Genomic DNA, 18,189 nt, shown 5'->3' with positions numbered 1-18,189 from the left:
CACACACACACACACACACACACTCACACACTAACACACACACACACACACTGACCAGCACAGACATGAGCAAAGAATTTGGCAGTGAAAAGGATGAACTGACTGGCCAGTGTCTTTGTTCCCAAACTAAACCCTGTATAAATAAAACTGCCTGGAGGTGAAGTTTGAAACACAATGGCGAGACAGAGAGAGAGAGAGAGAGAGAGAGAGAGAGATTAACAAGCTGTTGACTGGACCATTTCTCTTCAGTTTTATGTTTTGCTGTGTGTGTGTGTGTGTGTGTGTGTGTGTGTGTGTGTGTGTGTGTGTGTGTGTGTGTGTGTGTGTGTGTGTGTGTGTGCGCGCGCACACGTGCGCGCGCGCGTGATGACTTCACACACACGTCTGACACGCCCCTACATCGATACGCCAGTGACAGACAAGACAGAACACGTGTGACAGAACGTTGGGTTCATTTTGAGGCCTTTTTCGAATTAGTCTTTTTTATTTTTATTTTATATTTTTAATTTCAACCCTTTTCCACTCACTTGAGAGACAACACGTAGAAAAAGTCACATTTTTTTCCTCACAAAACACACTCAAACAAAATCCACAATAAAAAGTGTCAAGCATCATTAGCTAAAATCACAGTCTGGTCATCTCCTAAAGGTAATTTCACGTCATGGATGCCGTCCCGTCGTCACTCTCATGTTATGTATCCTGTGTGTGCCGATGCCTTTGTACGAGTACGAGCAGAGACATTTATTAAAGGAATATTAACTACAAGCAGAGGCTGTTAAATCGCTTTTCCACACAGTTCTTCTGACAGAATTCAACTCAGCGCTGTGTGTGTGTATGTGTGTGTGTCTTGACAAAGAATGTAAACAATTTCAAATATTTCGTTCCCTCTATATCGCAGATTAATAATGAACCTTTGTCTGATCAAATGAATATACTTTTTTTCATGCCAGATGAATCCTTTCATCCGTCATGATTTCAAAGCGCTGTTTTCACTTTCGCTTCATTTGACATTTCCATTGTTTAATCCTTATTTGTTACGTCCAACTCAAGCCGCCTCATGCTGAGAGTGTGTGTTATGTTGTTTATCATTATTACTATTCTCTCCGGTATTAAGGGGAAATAATGGACGTTTTCTCTCCATGGTCCTGTTCCGGGGTTTTGCTTCGAATGTATTCGCTCGCATCGTCGGATGACATTCACTTTGTTGCAGATATTTTATGGAATGGAGACGTTTGTGTAAATTGTTCTGCACCCTGTTGACAGGATTCCTCTTCTCGCTGGTGTAGTATCTACTATCTATCTGGTGGTCTTCATCGGTTCACCAGGATTCTGCGAGCGCGCCGCCTCCTTACTCAATGATATCTTCCTCGTCGTCTTCAAAGTTCTCCTCCTCGTCGTTGGCCGTGGCGTCCTGGTACTGCTGGTACTCGGACACCAGGTCGTTCATGTTGCTCTCGGCCTCGGTGAACTCCATCTCGTCCATGCCCTCGCCCGTGAACCAGTGCAGGAAGGCCTTGCGGCGGAACATGGCCGAGAACTGCTCAGAGATGCGCTTGAACAGCTCTTGGATGGCCGTGCTGTTACCGATGAAGGTGGCGGCCATCTTGAGTCCCCGGGGCGCGATGTCGCAGACGGCGACCTTGACGTTGTTGGGGATCCACTCCACGAAGTAGCTGCTGTTCTTGTTCTGCACGTTCAGCATCTGCTCGTCCACCTCCTTCATGGACATGGGTCCCCGGAACACGGTGGCCACCGTCAGGTAGCGGCCGTGGCGCGGGTCGCAGGCGGCCATCATGTTCCTAGCGTCGAACATCTGCTGGGTGAGCTCGGGCACCGTGAGGGCGCGGTACTGCTGGCTGCCCCGCGCCGTGAGGGGCGCGAAGCCCGGCATGAAGAAGTGCAGCCGGGGGAAGGGCACCATGTTGACCGCCAGCTTCCGCAGGTCGGCGTTGAGCTGGCCGGGGAAACGCAGGGAGGTGGTGACGCCGCTCATGGTGGCGGAGACCAGGTGGTTGAGGTCTCCGTACGTGGGCGTGGTCAGCTTGAGCGTCCGGAAGCAGATGTCGTACAGCGCCTCGTTGTCGATGCAGTACGTCTCGTCTGTGTTCTCCACCAACTGGTGCACGGAGAGGGTGGCGTTGTAGGGCTCCACCACCGTGTCTGACACCTGGAGAGAGGAGGGAGGGGGATGAAGGGAGGAAGACAAGAGAAGAGGTGGGAGGTGGTCGGAGGTATGGAAGAACGCAGGAAGGAAGGAACGTTTCTATCTATTCATCCATTTTGTTTTCTGTCTGTAATCAATCTGACCATCTTCTCTCTTTCCCACCCATCAATCTGTTTATCTATTACAAACAGTATCCATCCATCCATTCATCCCTATCTATCCATCTGTCTATTACATGTAGTATCTCCCCATCCATCCATCCATTACATGTAGTATCTCCTCATCCATCCATCCATCCATTATATGTGGTATGTACTCGTCCCTCCATCCATCCCTCCATCCACCGCTCCATACCTTGGGGGAGGGCATGACGCTGAAGGTGTTCATGATGCGGTCTGGATACTCCTCTCTAATCTTGCTGATGAGCAGCGTTCCCATTCCAGAGCCGGTGCCTCCACCCAGCGAGTGGGTGAGCTGGAAACCCTGCACCCACAACCCCACACTAGGTCAAATAACACAGTCTTTATGCTGAGTTTAAAATGGTAATTGTTTCGAAAATCCAGTATTTCTCCCATATTTTATACTTTTTTTTTAGCTGGCACTTTTTAAGGGACAGCCATTCAATGTATTTTGTGTCGTGCATGTTGCTTCTCTTTAAACTATTTCTATTTTTGCCGGTGGGTTCCGCCTCGCAAATGCAAGAATAAAAGGATCAGAGGAAAAATCATGAATATGATGAACTAGTTAAGCAAGTTGATGACTAAATATTTTCCAGAAAATAAAGTGAAAAGTCTTTTTGAATTGTTTTTTCCTGCAGATTTGTCAGCTAGATTTGGACAGTGCCTCCGTACTCTCATCGGATGGCTATACCGAAGGGTTCGGGATGTGGGATTCCATCGTTACCTGTAGACAGTCGCAGTGCTCGCACTCCTTCCTCACCACGTCCAGGACCGAGTCCACAAGCTCCGCCCCCTCTGTGTAGTGGCCTTTAGCCCAGTTGTTCCCAGCACCGGTCTGTCCTGCAGCCACCGACCCGCACCAACACAGAGTCCATGAGTGAAATCTTAGAATCCATCAGGACAACTCGGCACGCTGGCGGTTACTTATGTCCGAAATCACAGTCATTCCTTTTGATCATGATTCCTCATAAAATCACCTAAATGACATCGGCAAGGTGCTGGCGTCCTTAAATGGTCTTTCACCTCCGCCCATTGTCTCATGTGGCACTGGGAACCATCGGTGTTTCGGAAAGCCCCGAGTTAGAACCCCCCCCGTCACTTTTAGGCTTTTCATGTCTGTTTGTAGTAACTCGCTATTTCAGTTGCTGCAGAAACTCAAAAAAACGAATCAACAAACAAGTCATTGTGTGTATGGAGACAGAAAGTGAGCAGCTGCCTTAAAGTGTAGTAACTACTTTTTATTAACTACTTTGCGTACTGTAAATATTATTATTTTGGTATATTCCTCATTCCTTTGTATAGTTCACATACAGTATAAGAAAAAGTATCTGGTAATATATTGCAGAAATCACACGGAGGGAGATGTGGACAAGCATCTGTGTCTTCTCTGCTAAGAACAGTTTATTAAACAAACGACAGAGTTGGAACAGGAATGTACTCCTGTTTCCACTGTTTACCGGACCGCTTCACCGTGTGCTGCTGTTCTCTTGCCATAGCAACAGTGATTATTCCGTTTTCAAAGATGATTTATCATTCTTCTAACATTACCTTAAATATAGGGAGACGTTTATACCAGGAAGATGTTTTTTGACAATTTTTGCCAAATAAGCTTTGGTTTTGATTTTTGATCCACTTTTATATACTAATACTAATATTAATACTAATACATATGTATATATATATAAAATAGTACATACATACACATGTATTTTATAATCTTTAAAACTATTTATATATCTGAAGTTGTTCTGTAATTATGAGTCAACACTATCCACCTTAAACTAAATGGAAATCTCTATAATATATATATATATATATATATATATATATATATATATATCATTCAAGCCAGACTAAAATTATGACGCAAAGTGTCTGAACCAACAAGCTGCCACTGGAGAAATCAACAAGTGTCTATCAGTTGCCAGTAATCATTTTGCAAATAAAAAAAGTAATATATGCCAAAGAATACGAATAAAACTCAACCAAAAATGAATTTTTTTTTACCAAAAATGAAGTTGTCGGGTCTGAAGAGTTGTCCGAAGGCCCCAGAGCGTACACTGTCCATGGTTCCTGGTTCCAGGTCCACCAACACGGCGCGGGGGACATATTTATGAGCTGCACACAGAGAGGGGACATTACCGAGAGACAAAATCTTTTCAAAAAGCTAATAGCAAACAGCAAATAGCTTCTAATATAATTAGAAGAAGATTCATGTGACTTTCCTTCAGGCTGTGGAAAAACAATATAGCGTCATAATTTAATACAATAATATTAAATACATGGCAAGATTTACTGTGGACTTAATTTGACATTTTTTATTTTTATTATTATTATTATTTAGTTATTACATTTAAAAAAAAAATTAAAAAGGTGGAAACACCAATTATAATGTAATATTTGTTTTTAACCCACAGGGAGTACAGGCATCTAATATCATTAGGAAACATTTAGAGCATCCATCCATGTGGTATCACGAGGAAAAAATAAACCCCAAAAAAACATGAAAAAGTATTTGATAATTACTCATCAAATGTAAATACATTTTTTTCCCCCAACAATCATATCCTGTTTAATATCATGTCGTACAGAAAGCTCAGTTCCTCATGTTTTTTCTTTTTAGGTATGTCATTTGGCAGAACAGTATGACTCACCGTGATTCAAAACAGCCACATTCAGGTCAAATGCACACACACACACACACACACACACACACACACACACACACACACACACTCACAGGACGCCTGGTTGTAGTAGACGTTGATCCGGTCCAGCTGCAGGGTTGAGTCACCCACATAGTTTCCTGCAGGATCGATGCCGTGCTCGTCGCTGATCACCTCCCAAAACTGGAAGCACATGAAGAACAATGTTGATGATGATGATGGTGATGATGATGATGGTGATGGTGATGACAAAGTGAAAACCGCCGACCTTATGATGGACGGTCTCCACTTGATCAGCTTTTCTTGAAAAACCAAATTGTGCAAGATTTTATCTCGCTCTGTGATCATGTGAACCACTGATATGAAGGAACTTACTGAACTTACATAATACTACTGCATAACATGAAATATTGGTGTTTGAGGCTGATCAACTGAATATAGACGACAAGATCAACCTAAAAACGAATACATCACACAGTGACACTAAGAGAACAGCACAGAAAATAATAAAATAAAGTGACGTAGAGCAGATATTAGACAGAGCTCATCACATACATTATCATTACATATACAGGATAAGGAACAATGTCACGAGTTAAAAAAAAAAAAAGAGGAAAGAAAAGACAGAAAAGGAAGCAAATAGAAGCACCACGTTGGCTCTTTGCCTTTTGCTCCAGTGCCCTTTTGACCCACTTCAAAAACATATATTTGTTTAGTTAACTTTTCGACAAAGCCATTCATTGATTAATTAAAATAAATATATATCTATATTTAATTTTTTTTTTTGGACAAGAGAAAATATTGGTGAATAGAAGCAGCTTTCAATAGTTTATACAAATGACATAACTGCCAACAAGCCATTTCTTTTTTTAACTTTAAACTTTCAAACGTTTTCTCTATTCCCTGGGGTATTTAACTTTTCGTCGATCGAATGAAAACGCGGATGGAGCGCCAACCTTGGTGCCGATCTGGTTCCCGCACTGTCCGGCCTGCATGTGGACTATTTCTCTCATTTTCGGATCTTGCGCGTCTCACTTCGTCCCTCCTCTGCACGGGCTCCCTGCTGCACGGCGTCCGAGCTGACAGATGGCCGGGAGCGCGCACCGCATTCCTTCTCCTCCCCCTTGAGGCGCGCTCACGCGGCCACGCCCCGGCCACGGGCCCAACCTCGGGGTCAGTCCCTTTCCAAAATAAAAGCCCTTGCGCACTTTAGCGGTGGAAAGTCACGACGTGCAAGTAATTCATCGCTGCACTTTGGTATATTTTTCAAGTATCTGCACTTAATTCACGTTTTGACTACTTCTACTCTATTTCTAACACAATTGCGTTGGTTAAGTATAGAAATAGTACAAAAAAAAAGAAAATAATAATAATAATATTGTTGACGATAATAATAATAATAATAATAATAATAAAAATAATAAAGAACATGGATTTATGGTCATATTTGTAAATTCTAATCAGGATATGTATGAGAAAAAGGGTACAGTAGCACTTCATGCAGTATTATAGGCTGTTATATCAGGACGGTGGATATACTAGTACTAAGTACTTCTACTTTTAATACTTAAAGTACATTTAAGAGCAAGTACTTATATACTTTTACTTAAGTAGGAATGTCAATGTGGTAATTTCAACTTTACTAGAGTCCTTTTGTGTCGGGGCATGTGTACTTTCACTTCAGCACAAGGCCCAAGTACTTCGTCCACCACTGAACATGCAGCCATATCGAGTTTCTTTGGCAAAGTTTAACCTTAAGTTTCAGATTGTGGCAGAATGGAAGCATCAACCCCTCACACGGTGTCTGGGTTCTGGGTTTAGGGTCTGAACGAGGGAAGGTGGGAGGAATCTCTCACTCCGCCCTGGAACGCAGGCCACAGATGATGCATCGCTCAGCTGTTCTTGACTCGGCGTTCAGGGCCAAAAGTAGTTTCAGTTTACATAGTGCTGCAGGCCATTAAAGCCAGGAATTTATTACTTATGGTTGCTCCACCGACCTTAATATGTCAGGGATGGAAGAGAAATAAAGGCCCAAATAAACAGACTTGTGAGGTCAATGCCAGAGAATAAAACTTGGACCTGTTTTTTTTTCCTCATGGTTGAGAAATTAATACAAACATATTTCATTCACTCAAAGTCAAGGACTGCGGGAAATATGAGATAAGAGCTTGGCAGGCGGCCAGTTTGCGGCTGTTTAGGAATGTTTCAAACTATTTCTTCCCTGTTTACCAGGGTGAAAAAAAAAAAAAGTTATTTGGGTTCCTAGAGGACAGTTGTTCTCATATGCAGGTGAACAAGCGGTATACATAATTCATCTGCATGTAATGTTTAAGACAGATTCATAGTTAATATAATTATGGTTGAAAATGGTCAGAAAATTAAATACTGTGATTTCTGAATATATACATATTTTGACTATATTTCAAAACACTCCATCTCTACATGCTTAAATCAAAAGTATATATATTTTTAAAAGTTAAGCCAATTTCAAATTTTTGAAAAACAAACATAACTTTATTAATTTCCAACATGATTTTTTTAATGACAATAACATTTTGAAACAGAATAATTTCCCAATATATAAACAAAAAATATTTGTACTACTCTCCACAATGAAACCATTAAACTCTAAAAACATCCAGAGAATGTAGAAATTTGGGTGGACAAATATCTGCAATTCCTTCCTCCCACTTGTACAGTTTATAAAACCACGGCCAAAAAGTTTAAAAGAAGACCCATGCTGTTTAATGGACGTGGAGAAAATCATCTAAAGAAAACAACTTTAAAAGAGCAAAATAATCCGCATTTTACTTTCCCGTGTAGACTGGTTAAACCGGAAACCATAATTTCATATTTTAATCGAGGGAACGGAAATTTCATGAAATGACATTTGTGGCCGGTGTTGATTCACCCCAATGAACTCAACCCATTTGCTAGAGCTGCTGTAAATCTACTTGACATTTAAATTCGGCGGCAGCTTTAAGTCTCCCGACTCAGCGTCAGTACAGCAGTTGTGCTGGACGCCTGCAGACTCGTGCGTCTAATTCTCGTCGTTTCCCACGAGCTGCAGCACGGAGGAGGAGGCGTAGAGCAACAGCTGAGCTGCCAGTCTGGTGGAGTAGGTCAGGCAGCGCAGGGAGGACCTTGGGGGGGGGGGGGGGTGGGGGCGGAAGGGGGATGGAGAGAGATGGGGAGAGAGTAAGATCGAGAGAGGAAAAAGAGCGGGATAGAGAGCGTAACAGGGAGAGGGAGCAAGGGAGAAAGAGAGAAACGGGGAGAGAAAGGGGGAAGGCGGAGGGAGAAAATGGAGAGAGAAATAAATAGAGAAGGGGGAGAAAGAATAAAAGAAATAGAGACAGGAGGTGAGGGGAGAAGATAGACAGAAAAAAAAAATATATAGAGAAAAATAGAGCCATCTTTTCAACTTAAGAGTTGAGGCAAAGATAAAATTACGTATTTTGAAACGGTGAATTGTTTGGTAGATTGGGAAGAATATAAATAAATGAGTGGGTGAGAGTGAAGTATGAATATAATAAAACACAGGATCTGATGGTACGTCTGGTGCTGATAACTGGGGGACTAAACACAGAAGTCCAGTCCAGCCAAACAACCGTACGTCTCCATAAACCAAATGGTTCAAAGGGCTCAGTTGGCCAAGTGCCAACAGAGGTTAACGTTCGAATCGGTGACGTCATGCTCCCATCATCCCCGTCACCGTCACGTCAACTGAAAAACACATCAACGTTTTTTGACCAACTTTTCCCCCTCATCAGCGTCTCCTCGGGCTTGTTCCTTGAGCGTAAAACTGACTGGTCAACGGATTTGGAAGTGCATCAAAATCGTTCAGTTGACTGAAACTGTGCCTGTGCTCAAGAGCTATAAACTACACAAAAAGTTGGCGTGTATAAAGTGACAGAGCATGAAGTGATGCGAGCGCCTCATCGGGCGGACTCACTTGAGGACCTGCTTGGCTCCGGTGCACCGCAGATCATAGGAGAGGGTGTACGCCTCGTACAGAGTGGCTTTCACGCTCAGGCAGCCCAGGAAGTCCTTAGGATGCAGCTTGTAGAGGTCAAAGGTCAGCGTGGCGATCCCATTCCTCTTAGGCTTCCGCAAGCTTGGGCATATCTGAAGAAGTGAATATAAATTATAAAATAAATATTTACGGACCCCTCATCAAGTCACATTCACGCCTCACCCCGCTCTGTGTCCACATTTCATCTTTATCGAGGACCATGAGGGAGGTGTTCTGGGGCAGCGACTGGAAGAAAGACTCAGAGTCCACCACGGTCCCGTCGTCCTCCAGGACCAGGGTCAGGACCTTGCATGAGAGCGGGAACACTCTGACTGTCTGGAGAGCCAGGATCATAGAGCAGATTGTTATTTAACACATTTTAAGACTTTGTTTGCAGCCTGGTTTATGACGTAACGGCGCCCTCTAGAGGTGAAAGTGTGTGAAACGACATCAATAGGTTTGAGTCCACAAACTGCATCCATGTTCTCTGCCAAGATAATGTAATGGAAATTTAAAAAAAAATTAACAGAGAAATGCACATCAGGTTCTGTCATTGGTGTAAATAGAATATATTAAAAAAAAAATCATTGCCAAATAAAAAAAAAAAAAAAATGCAATGGAAAAATAGAAACAATGCAGTGAAATTGTTTTAAGGACAATAAGATCTTGAACTTTGAGTTGCTTTTATACTAAACTGATAGTGGCTTTAAAAAATAAATAAAGCTACACACTACATACAGCTCCAGTTATTGACAACAAATATGAAAACAAATACACAATTCAGAAGACCAGAACTCACCTCTTTTTGTGAAAAAAAAAAACAAAAACAAAAAAACAAAGAAACGAAGAGGACCAGCCTCTGAAGACCGGTGTTAAGCTGGTCAACAACAATGCCCTAGCACTTAAGTTATTACAAATAGAAGAACTGTAAAGTGTGTATAATCCAAGGACTTCCAAAATTAATTTACTTCCCTTTCTAAAATCACCCATGCAGTAAACAGGACATAAAACCGTCTCTAAAACCGGAGCAGGAAAGGAATCCAACCTGTGGAGGAGGTACTAATGTAGGGATGGACATTCTAGCCACTTGAAGCTGAAGATTTGAATAAATGTGAGAAAGTAGCAGAAGAGGGCGGGGTCGGATGGAGTGATTGTGTTTTTGTTCCACACCTGTTGCAGGAGTTCATCCAGCGAGGCGGCCACCAGCTCCCTGCGCCGCCTCCTGCTGGGGGTGCAAACCTTGAAGCGTCGGGGCTCGGCCGAGGGGAGGATGTGGCGTTGAATGGTCGCCTGGACGGTGGAGACGGACCTGTCCATCAACAAGCCGAGTTCAGAGCCATGAACCACACCCGCTCCCCTCCACCATGCACTGATGGAGCGGGGGCGGGGCCTTTAAAGAGGTGAGGCCAGCGTGTGAGGTGGGGAAAACTATGTTGGATAATACCCAAAGAAGACTGAGTAAACAGAGTTGAGACGGGTTCACCCACCACCACATCCCCTTATAGAAGTAAAAGATTAAAAGATCCAAGAGCAGTAAAAACTCATAACTACAAATTTAGACTTTAACTTTAACTTTAACTGCCTGTATTTTTGAGGATATCATATAGGAAAAGTAGCCTACCCAAATCAATCTCTATAATAAAGGCCACGTCATGATGTCAACACTTTGAGAGTATTTAATTGAACCTATTTATAATGTGTCCAAGTTTCAATATCTATTTTGGTCTTTGTGGGTTTTTTTAAGTCAGGCTTTACAGGACCAAAATAACCTTCCCAGTTTTAGGCTTATTTGGGGCTTAACTTTGGTCAGAACAGTTGGTTCAGAAACCTGGTCAAAAAGGACAGCACATCTCCTGCATTCCAGTCACACCTGTCCATGCCAATGGAGGATTATCACACAAACAGCTGAAATATTCAACCAGGGATTTATTCAGATTCAATTTCGACAGAAACATTCAATTTTCTGCAACTGTTTGGAATCAGCCAGTTCATCTTTATTGTCCTTGTTGGGACATAGTTTTGTTTGCTCACCTAAAAGGCAATAAAAACATGTGAACTTGTCGTAATACATAGAAATAGACGTCAAACATGGAGACAATACAAAAAAAACCCCCCCAAAAAACAGACACATAAAAAGCATCTAGTTTTGCGCTATCGCTCGATTGAGAACAAATTATTTTGTTGAAAAGCATCCATTAAACACACATTGATTACTTATTCCATAAAATAATAGGCCTCTGTGTGTGTGTGTGTGTGTGTGTGTGTGTGTGTGTGTGTGTGTGTGTGTGTGTGTGTACAAGGTTGTGACAAATCCAATCAATGAAGCAGATCGATGCCCTCAATCCAACTTTAACCAAATTGTAAATAGAAAATGAGGCATTTAACAAGCGGATCAAAACATTGTAGAATTCGAGTTGCAGCTCCACCGCACACTGACCTCGTCAGGGTCTCCGGCAGCAAGGTTTTGGCGTAGCTCACGCTGGACTGGATGGACAGCGACGGCATGGCGGTGGATGTCCTGATGATGATTGAGGTCCGGGCGGATGACTGAAAGCATCAGTTATTCGGAACCGAACACACAGGCTCCCCGGCTTCACAATCTGCTTCCCCAATTCCCTCCTCGGGAACAGCGGATCGACACGTTCTTATCAACACTGTCGACCCATGATTGGTCACTTTCAGGCGGAATGCACCTTTTCATACACCACCGCGTCACCAGTAATATACTTTTTTTTTTTAAATACTTTTTAAAAATTATTATTATTATTATTATTATTATTATTATTATTATTATTATTATTATGGGGGCGGGCTATTAAGTCAATATTATCATCAATATTTTATTTTACACACTAAAAACTCATCACCCCTGGTGCTAGATAGATAGATAGATAGATAGATAGATAGATAGATAGATAGATAGATAGATAGATAGATACTGTAGATTATTCTGTCGATCTAAAATTGGCAATATGAAATAAACATTAAAAAGGCAACATAAGTTACAGTGTCGGAAGAAAAATCGAGTTAAATTTCCTTCTGTCTGTTTGATACTTCTATTTTATCCATGGTATTTAACGTTTTTATGTAATTATATGTCATAGTTGCTTTTTTAAACGCGGTTACAGATTAAGCATTTTTCATAGATTTAAGTGACTTTATTCTAATATAATAATTATAATGATGATAATAATAATAATAATTATTATTATCATTTTTATTATTATCATTATTATTGTTATTATTATTATTATTATTATTATTAATAATAATAATTATAATTATTATAATGCATAATGCATTGTGATTATAATTATTTATAATTATAATAAAAATACAAATAATAATAATTGTTATTATTGATATTATTATTATTATTAGTAGTAGTAGTATTTTTTTGTTTGTTTTTGTGTGTTGTCGTGTGTGTGTGTGCGTGTGTGTTCTCTATGTTGTGAGATTTGTGTATGTGTTCTGTATGCTGTGAGATCTGTTTATTCTGCACCGACTATTTCTATGATTGCACAGACATTTTGTGTATTTTCTTGGATTGTATTTCTCTGTCAAGCGCACTGTGTTGCCCTGGTATGAAATGCGCTTTATAAATAAAGTGCGACTTAACTTGACTTCGGAACGGATGTGATCGCAGTTTCCGTCGGCCGTTTTATACCACCGGACCGGAAGTGGTGCGCTTCAAAAAATAACCCGCCAGTGTAATCCGTCGAACTTTTCCATTATTTTTTTGTTTACGCCAATTACATTTAACCTGTGAACTCAAGATGAAGTTTCGTTCCAAAATGATAGATATCGGCTGTCTCAACCACTTTACCCGTAAGTAACACACGTGGATATAATTATACATTTATGAGGAAAACAACAAAAAAGCTACTAGCTTGATAGATGTATTGAATGCTATCTGACGTAAACAAACATCATAAACGATCAAAAATAATGTGATCGTTTTCATCTCTTCACCAGGGGTCGTGACCACCATCTCTAAGCTGACCAAGACGTGCGTCCTGCGGCTCACTCCAGACAACCTGTTCTTCGTTCTGTCTGGTAAAGTGGCCAGCGGAGGAGTCAGCATGTGGTGTGAACTGTCCCAGGTACGAGAGTAAAGTCTGGTCAAGTGACTCCATAGGAAATATAGTTTTCTATTTGGGTTCCGTGGTCTAGAGCAGGGGTTGTCAAACCTTTTTCCGGGAAGGAACCAACCCCTCATATGAGAGAAACGAAACCGAGGACCCCCTCACATATGGCCCAATAATCATTTCATATTAGGCTTATTTCTCACAAAAACAAACACAAATCAAGGCAAATGTATTATTACTTTTGTATTGCACCATTTCAAATCACAGAACGTAAAACAATGTATTCAATTAATAATTTAAATAACTTAAATTTACAAGTATACAAAATATTAAACACAAATCAAGAGAAATGTACCAAAGTTGTTTGTCCGAAAGGAGATAATTATATTATGTGAATATTGCATAAAAATACATTTCTAAAAACTAATATGTGCCCCTTCAAAGGACACACACACACAAAAAAACAACAATTTTAGAACCTTTTCTTTCTCCAAAAATGTTTCACGGACCCCCTGGTCTAGTGTGATACCTATGGATGGATAGATCTTTAATGTCGTGATTTATATATATATATATTTTTATTTCTGCTTTAATTCTTTGTGTGTGTGTGTGAGAATTTAGCAGCAGTGCTTATGTTCTATCTTTATTTTTGATTATCTTAACTTATTTGTATATTTTTGTACTGCAACTTTTACATTTTTCTTTTTCATTGAGGTTTTATTTTTCCACCATTTGTTCTCCATTTGCTTTGGCAACATAAGCGTAGACTTACCGTGCCAATAAAGTCCTTTGAATTGAAATTAACTGAATTGAATTAAAGAATGAGAGACTGAGAGAAAGATAGGTGGATATACTAATGTGTGTATATATATATATATATATATATATATATATATATATATATATATATATATATATACACATTAGTATTAATCCTAGCAATAAGGGGCCGTTAATAAATCTGTGTTTAACCTTGGTTTGGTTATGCGCGGTTTGAGTCTGGCAACGGCACCGCTAGCTCGCCAGCTAATTGGAGCTACACCGCTGGGGATGAGCGCGCACTCTCAGTGTCTGAGCATGACGTCATGAGGGCTCTGATGCGTGTGAACACCAGGAAAGCTGCGGGCCCAGATGGCATATCTGGGTGAGTACTGAAGACCTGTGCTAACCAGCTAGGTCCACCGTCGTTCCTGTCCCGAAGATCGCCTCTCCTGCCTGCTTGAATGACTACCGTCCGGTGGCCCTCACCTCAGTGGTCATGAAGTGTTTCGAGAGGCTGATTAAGGAGTGTATCTGTGCCTCCCTCCCCCGCACCTTAGACCCGTTGCAGTTCGCGTACCAGCAGAACAGATCCACGGATGACGCAGTTTTCCAGGTACTGCACACCACGCTCACGCCCCTGGTAGGCCGGAAGGGGGCCTATGAGAGATTGCTGTTCATCGCTTATAGTTCAGCTTTCAATACCATAGTCCCCACCAGACTGGCTGGTGGAGCTGAAGGAGCTCAGACTGAATACTCCGCTGTGTGCCTGGATCCTGGACTTTCTCTAAGCCCGGCCCCAGGTCTGAACACAGGATCCCCCCAGGGCTGCCTCCTCAGCCCCCTACTGTACTCCCTGTACACACATGACTGTGTGGCCAGGTCCAGCTCCAACACCATCATCAAGTTTGCTGACGACACCGTTGTTGTGGGCCTGATCACCGACAGCGATGAGAAGGCCTACCGCGAGGAGGTGGCTGACGGGGCGGATGCCTCATTGCCTCCAACTCTTTGAATGAATTTCCCAAGATGGTAAATCATAGATTTATGTCCCCAAAGAAATTATAGGAAATTGTAGGTAACTGCTGTTCTAGTTTGAATCTAAACCTTTCTTCAAATTTCTCTCAATTTCAAATGGTTTTATTGGAATGGGAAACATACCTATGCATTGCCAAAGCAAGAAGAACACAAAAAGTGAAGAATATTAAAAAAATAATAATAAATAAAATATATTCAGAAAGGTGTGAACTGTCTCTCCCTGTCGCCCTCCAGGCCAACTTCTTTGATGAATTCCAGTTGGAGGGCGTGTCAGCAGAGGATAATGAGATTTGTCTGGAGCTGGCACCAGACAACCTCTCGAGGGCCCTGAGGACGGCTCAGAACGCCAAGGCCGTGAAGATCAAACTGACGAGGAAGCACTGCCCCTGCCTCACCATCGCTGCTGAACTGGTGAGACAGTGGGCACCGCCCAGCTCAGCCTGACCCATCTGTCTCCTGTCGGCATGCACCGAGACTGTACTTTAAATGCATGAATACAATAGGGCAGAGAAGTAGGCCGAGTTATGTTGGCTGGCAGGGGATCTCTTCTGTTTAAGGAGTTGTACCAATTGTTTTCAGTGTTCAATAATAAAGGTTAATAGAGTCCTTAATCATGATAAGTAATGAAAACTGCATTTTTTTGACAGATTTATAATGAAAAAGGGCTTCTCTTCCAACAATATTGAATTAATTGACCTCAATGTCCTCTAGAGTTGATAAGAGTAAAAGTTTTCATGTAAGATTCAAAGCAGCAATACAATTAAACAGTGTTATCAATTTATCTATAATATTCAATTTGCCATAAGTATATACGACTTGTATACTGACATGCTGGAAGTGTTTCGCTGCTGTTTGCATATTTTAATATGAATTTATTATATTTCTGTTCCTCAATCATGCTTTTTGGTTTGTGCTCTCCTGTTCTTGTTCTCCTCCAGCCCACCATCTCCAGCTCCAGCCGAGTTGTCACTCATGACATCCCAGTGGACGTCATCCCCAGAAGACTGTGGCATGACTTCAAAGAGCCCAACATGCCTGACTTTGATGTAAGAGACACTGCTCTGCTCCTAACCACACCATCACCCTGAATGAAAGGTTGAATATGACACCATTTCATCGCCGGGTTGCTTTTTAGAAAAGAAACAGATCTCATAATAAATCAAATTGTTAATACGCAAACCTGATGCTGTGCAGTAGACATTTTATTCTTATTTCTCTTTGCAGGTCAGTATTTACCTCCCTCCACTGAAGACCATGAAGAATGTTGTGGACAGAATGAAGAACCTCTCCAACTTCCTGGTATGTAATGCCTTCCTAAACGTATTTCTGTGTCGGTAATGTCAATCATTTTAGCTGTTGGGAATGAGCCATTGATTGAAATATTGACAAAATAATTGTATTGTAAATAACTGTATTCTGTGGATTTGTTGTGGTTCTTTAACTGTGTGTTTCAGGTGATGGAGGCCAACATGAACGGTGAGATGAACCTGAAGATAGAGACGGACCTGGTCTCCGTCACCACGCACTTCAGAGACCTCGGTAACCCTCCCTGGGGTAAGAACGATGCGATTATGGAGGCTAAGCACACAAGGTTGTTTTCCCGAGTCTTGTCACACTCAAAATGTGGAGCCGGCCAGTGCACCGGTAGTGTTCTACCGGCGCCACCGGTTCTCATCTCTGTATTTCCAGCCGTGTTATGCAGTCAATTATTTTATTACTCCGTCTGTACTCGCATCGCCCCTCTACGCCTTCCTGCTTACGCTCCTTTTGGTCTCACCCCTTCCCTTCCTCATTTCTCCACAGCGGACAATGGTTCCCAGGCTGGGGGACCGTCCCAGAGGAGGGACCTAGAGACCATGGCCCAGGCCAGGGTGGACGTCAAGAAGTTGCAGCAGTTCCTCACAGGGCAGCAGGTCAACCCCAACAAGGCCATGTGCAGTACGTCCACTCCAGCTACATTTATCACGCTTATTCTTATAGTTAGCTAAGTAACTGAGAAACAGGAGTTTGCATCTTGTTGCCTGCTTCCCTAAAGGCTGGATCATGCTTCGCCGTCTGCACGTTAGCGAACGTGGTCACTGCTCAGACGTTTGTGTGGATGCTTTTATACTTGTACGATTTTGTGCATGATGTCATATGTCCACTGGAGGGCAGTGTCACATTTAGTAAACCAGTGTGCAGAAATCATAGACGAACTCCCGAGTAATTTCTTTCCAAAATCTTTTTGAATACTATAGAATCCAAGAATACGGATATGCAAATAGAAATCCACAAGGCTCTCTTCTATCTGCTACATTTTCTTTTCTGTTTCAAACCCGCCTCCTGACAGGAAGTTTGGAAAATTCAACCAATCAGCGCGTTTTGACGCACAGGACGGCGTACGGGTTGCTGAGATTTGGGAGGTGTGCATGTCGGCTGTTTACGTGTACATTTATCGATGGAGAAGCGTAATCCAGGTTTAAGGCATTGAATCACATTTTAATAGGATTAGACACGTTCCGAAATGAAATTTTATGAACTATGCTGATGCACAGAAACTAAAATGAATGTTAATTATAACTCATCTCAAGGGAAAAAAAAAAACAAAGCATGTGTCCCTTTGACAGGATACCGTGCAGCTGATTAAACATGTAAAGCTTTACTGTTCTAAGTGTAGTCTGGAATCATATCATTTAGATTTGAGTGTAAGTCTATGCCTCTTTCACCCCCCTTTTGAAGCTGTACATCTTCACATGCATTCTGAGCGTCTTTATTGCTTCCTCCAGATATTGTCCATGAGAGGATCATCCACCTGATTCTGCTGCATGAAGATGTGTCTCTGCAGTATTTCATCCCGGCTGTGGCCTAGAAACTCAACAACAGTCGCTCCGCGTCAAACCGCTTTCAAATTGCTCTCCGGTATTTTCCCCACATGTAGGATGGTTTCCTGGGTTCGAGTCATCGGATCTCTGAGCCAGATTAAGATTTGGCAATCACAACTCTAAATAGCTCTAGAAAATGATGGTAGGGCTTTGTGCCAGTCCTGTCTTAGCCTTCAGTAAAAACTATAAATATGGGATGTGTAAATTGAACCTTTGGACATGACTGTTCCCCTACATAACAGCTTTGTGTGTTTTTGTAAATAATGTAAATATAAAGTACATTTTCTACATTATATTTAAAGTGTATATTTATCTCTGTAACATGTCATCCATCGCTCTGCAGTTCTGTGAATGGATTCCCAGAAATTTGACCTAGATAACTAGTTGGTTCTATGTAGTGCCAAATATAGACCAGTACA

The 18,189-nt window shown here is 41.7% G+C and overlaps 3 protein-coding genes across 3 annotated transcripts; 1 reads left to right on the top strand and 2 right to left on the bottom strand.

The window, feature by feature from the left end:
* Window positions 1-455: 455 nt before the first annotated feature.
* On the bottom strand, window positions 456-6,102 carry tubb6 (tubulin, beta 6 class V). The gene is made up of 6 exons (XM_080020265.1): window positions 5,966-6,102; window positions 5,084-5,192; window positions 4,351-4,461; window positions 3,068-3,183; window positions 2,519-2,647; window positions 456-2,167 (listed from the first exon to the last, which is right to left on the bottom strand). The coding sequence occupies exons 1-6, from the start codon at window positions 6,020-6,022 to the stop codon at window positions 1,349-1,351; spliced, it is 1,341 nt and encodes a 446-aa protein (XP_079876391.1). The 5' UTR covers window positions 6,023-6,102; the 3' UTR covers window positions 456-1,348.
* Window positions 6,103-7,587: 1,485 nt separating this feature from the next.
* On the bottom strand, window positions 7,588-11,529 carry cidea (cell death inducing DFFA like effector a; the record flags this gene model as incomplete). Its single annotated transcript, XM_080020585.1, has 5 exons — window positions 7,588-8,152; window positions 8,965-9,137; window positions 9,208-9,360; window positions 10,195-10,333; window positions 11,462-11,529. 5 exons carry the CDS (start codon window positions 11,527-11,529, stop codon window positions 8,050-8,052), a joined length of 636 nt encoding a protein of 211 aa, XP_079876711.1. The 3' UTR covers window positions 7,588-8,049.
* A 1,213-nt stretch (window positions 11,530-12,742) lies between these two features.
* hus1 (HUS1 checkpoint clamp component) lies at window positions 12,743-17,947 on the top strand. Its single transcript, XM_080019900.1, has 8 exons — window positions 12,743-12,852; window positions 13,000-13,127; window positions 15,144-15,320; window positions 15,848-15,955; window positions 16,134-16,208; window positions 16,364-16,463; window positions 16,713-16,847; window positions 17,675-17,947. Exons 1-8 carry the CDS (start codon window positions 12,801-12,803, stop codon window positions 17,755-17,757), a joined length of 858 nt encoding a protein of 285 aa, XP_079876026.1. The 5' UTR covers window positions 12,743-12,800; the 3' UTR covers window positions 17,758-17,947.
* The last annotated feature ends 242 nt before the right edge of the window (window positions 17,948-18,189 follow it).

This window comes from Zeus faber (assembly GCF_960531495.2).
Source record: "Zeus faber genome assembly, chromosome: 19".
NCBI lineage: Eukaryota > Metazoa > Chordata > Actinopteri > Zeiformes > Zeidae > Zeus > Zeus faber.
This window is presented reverse-complemented; position numbering and strand designations above follow the sequence as displayed.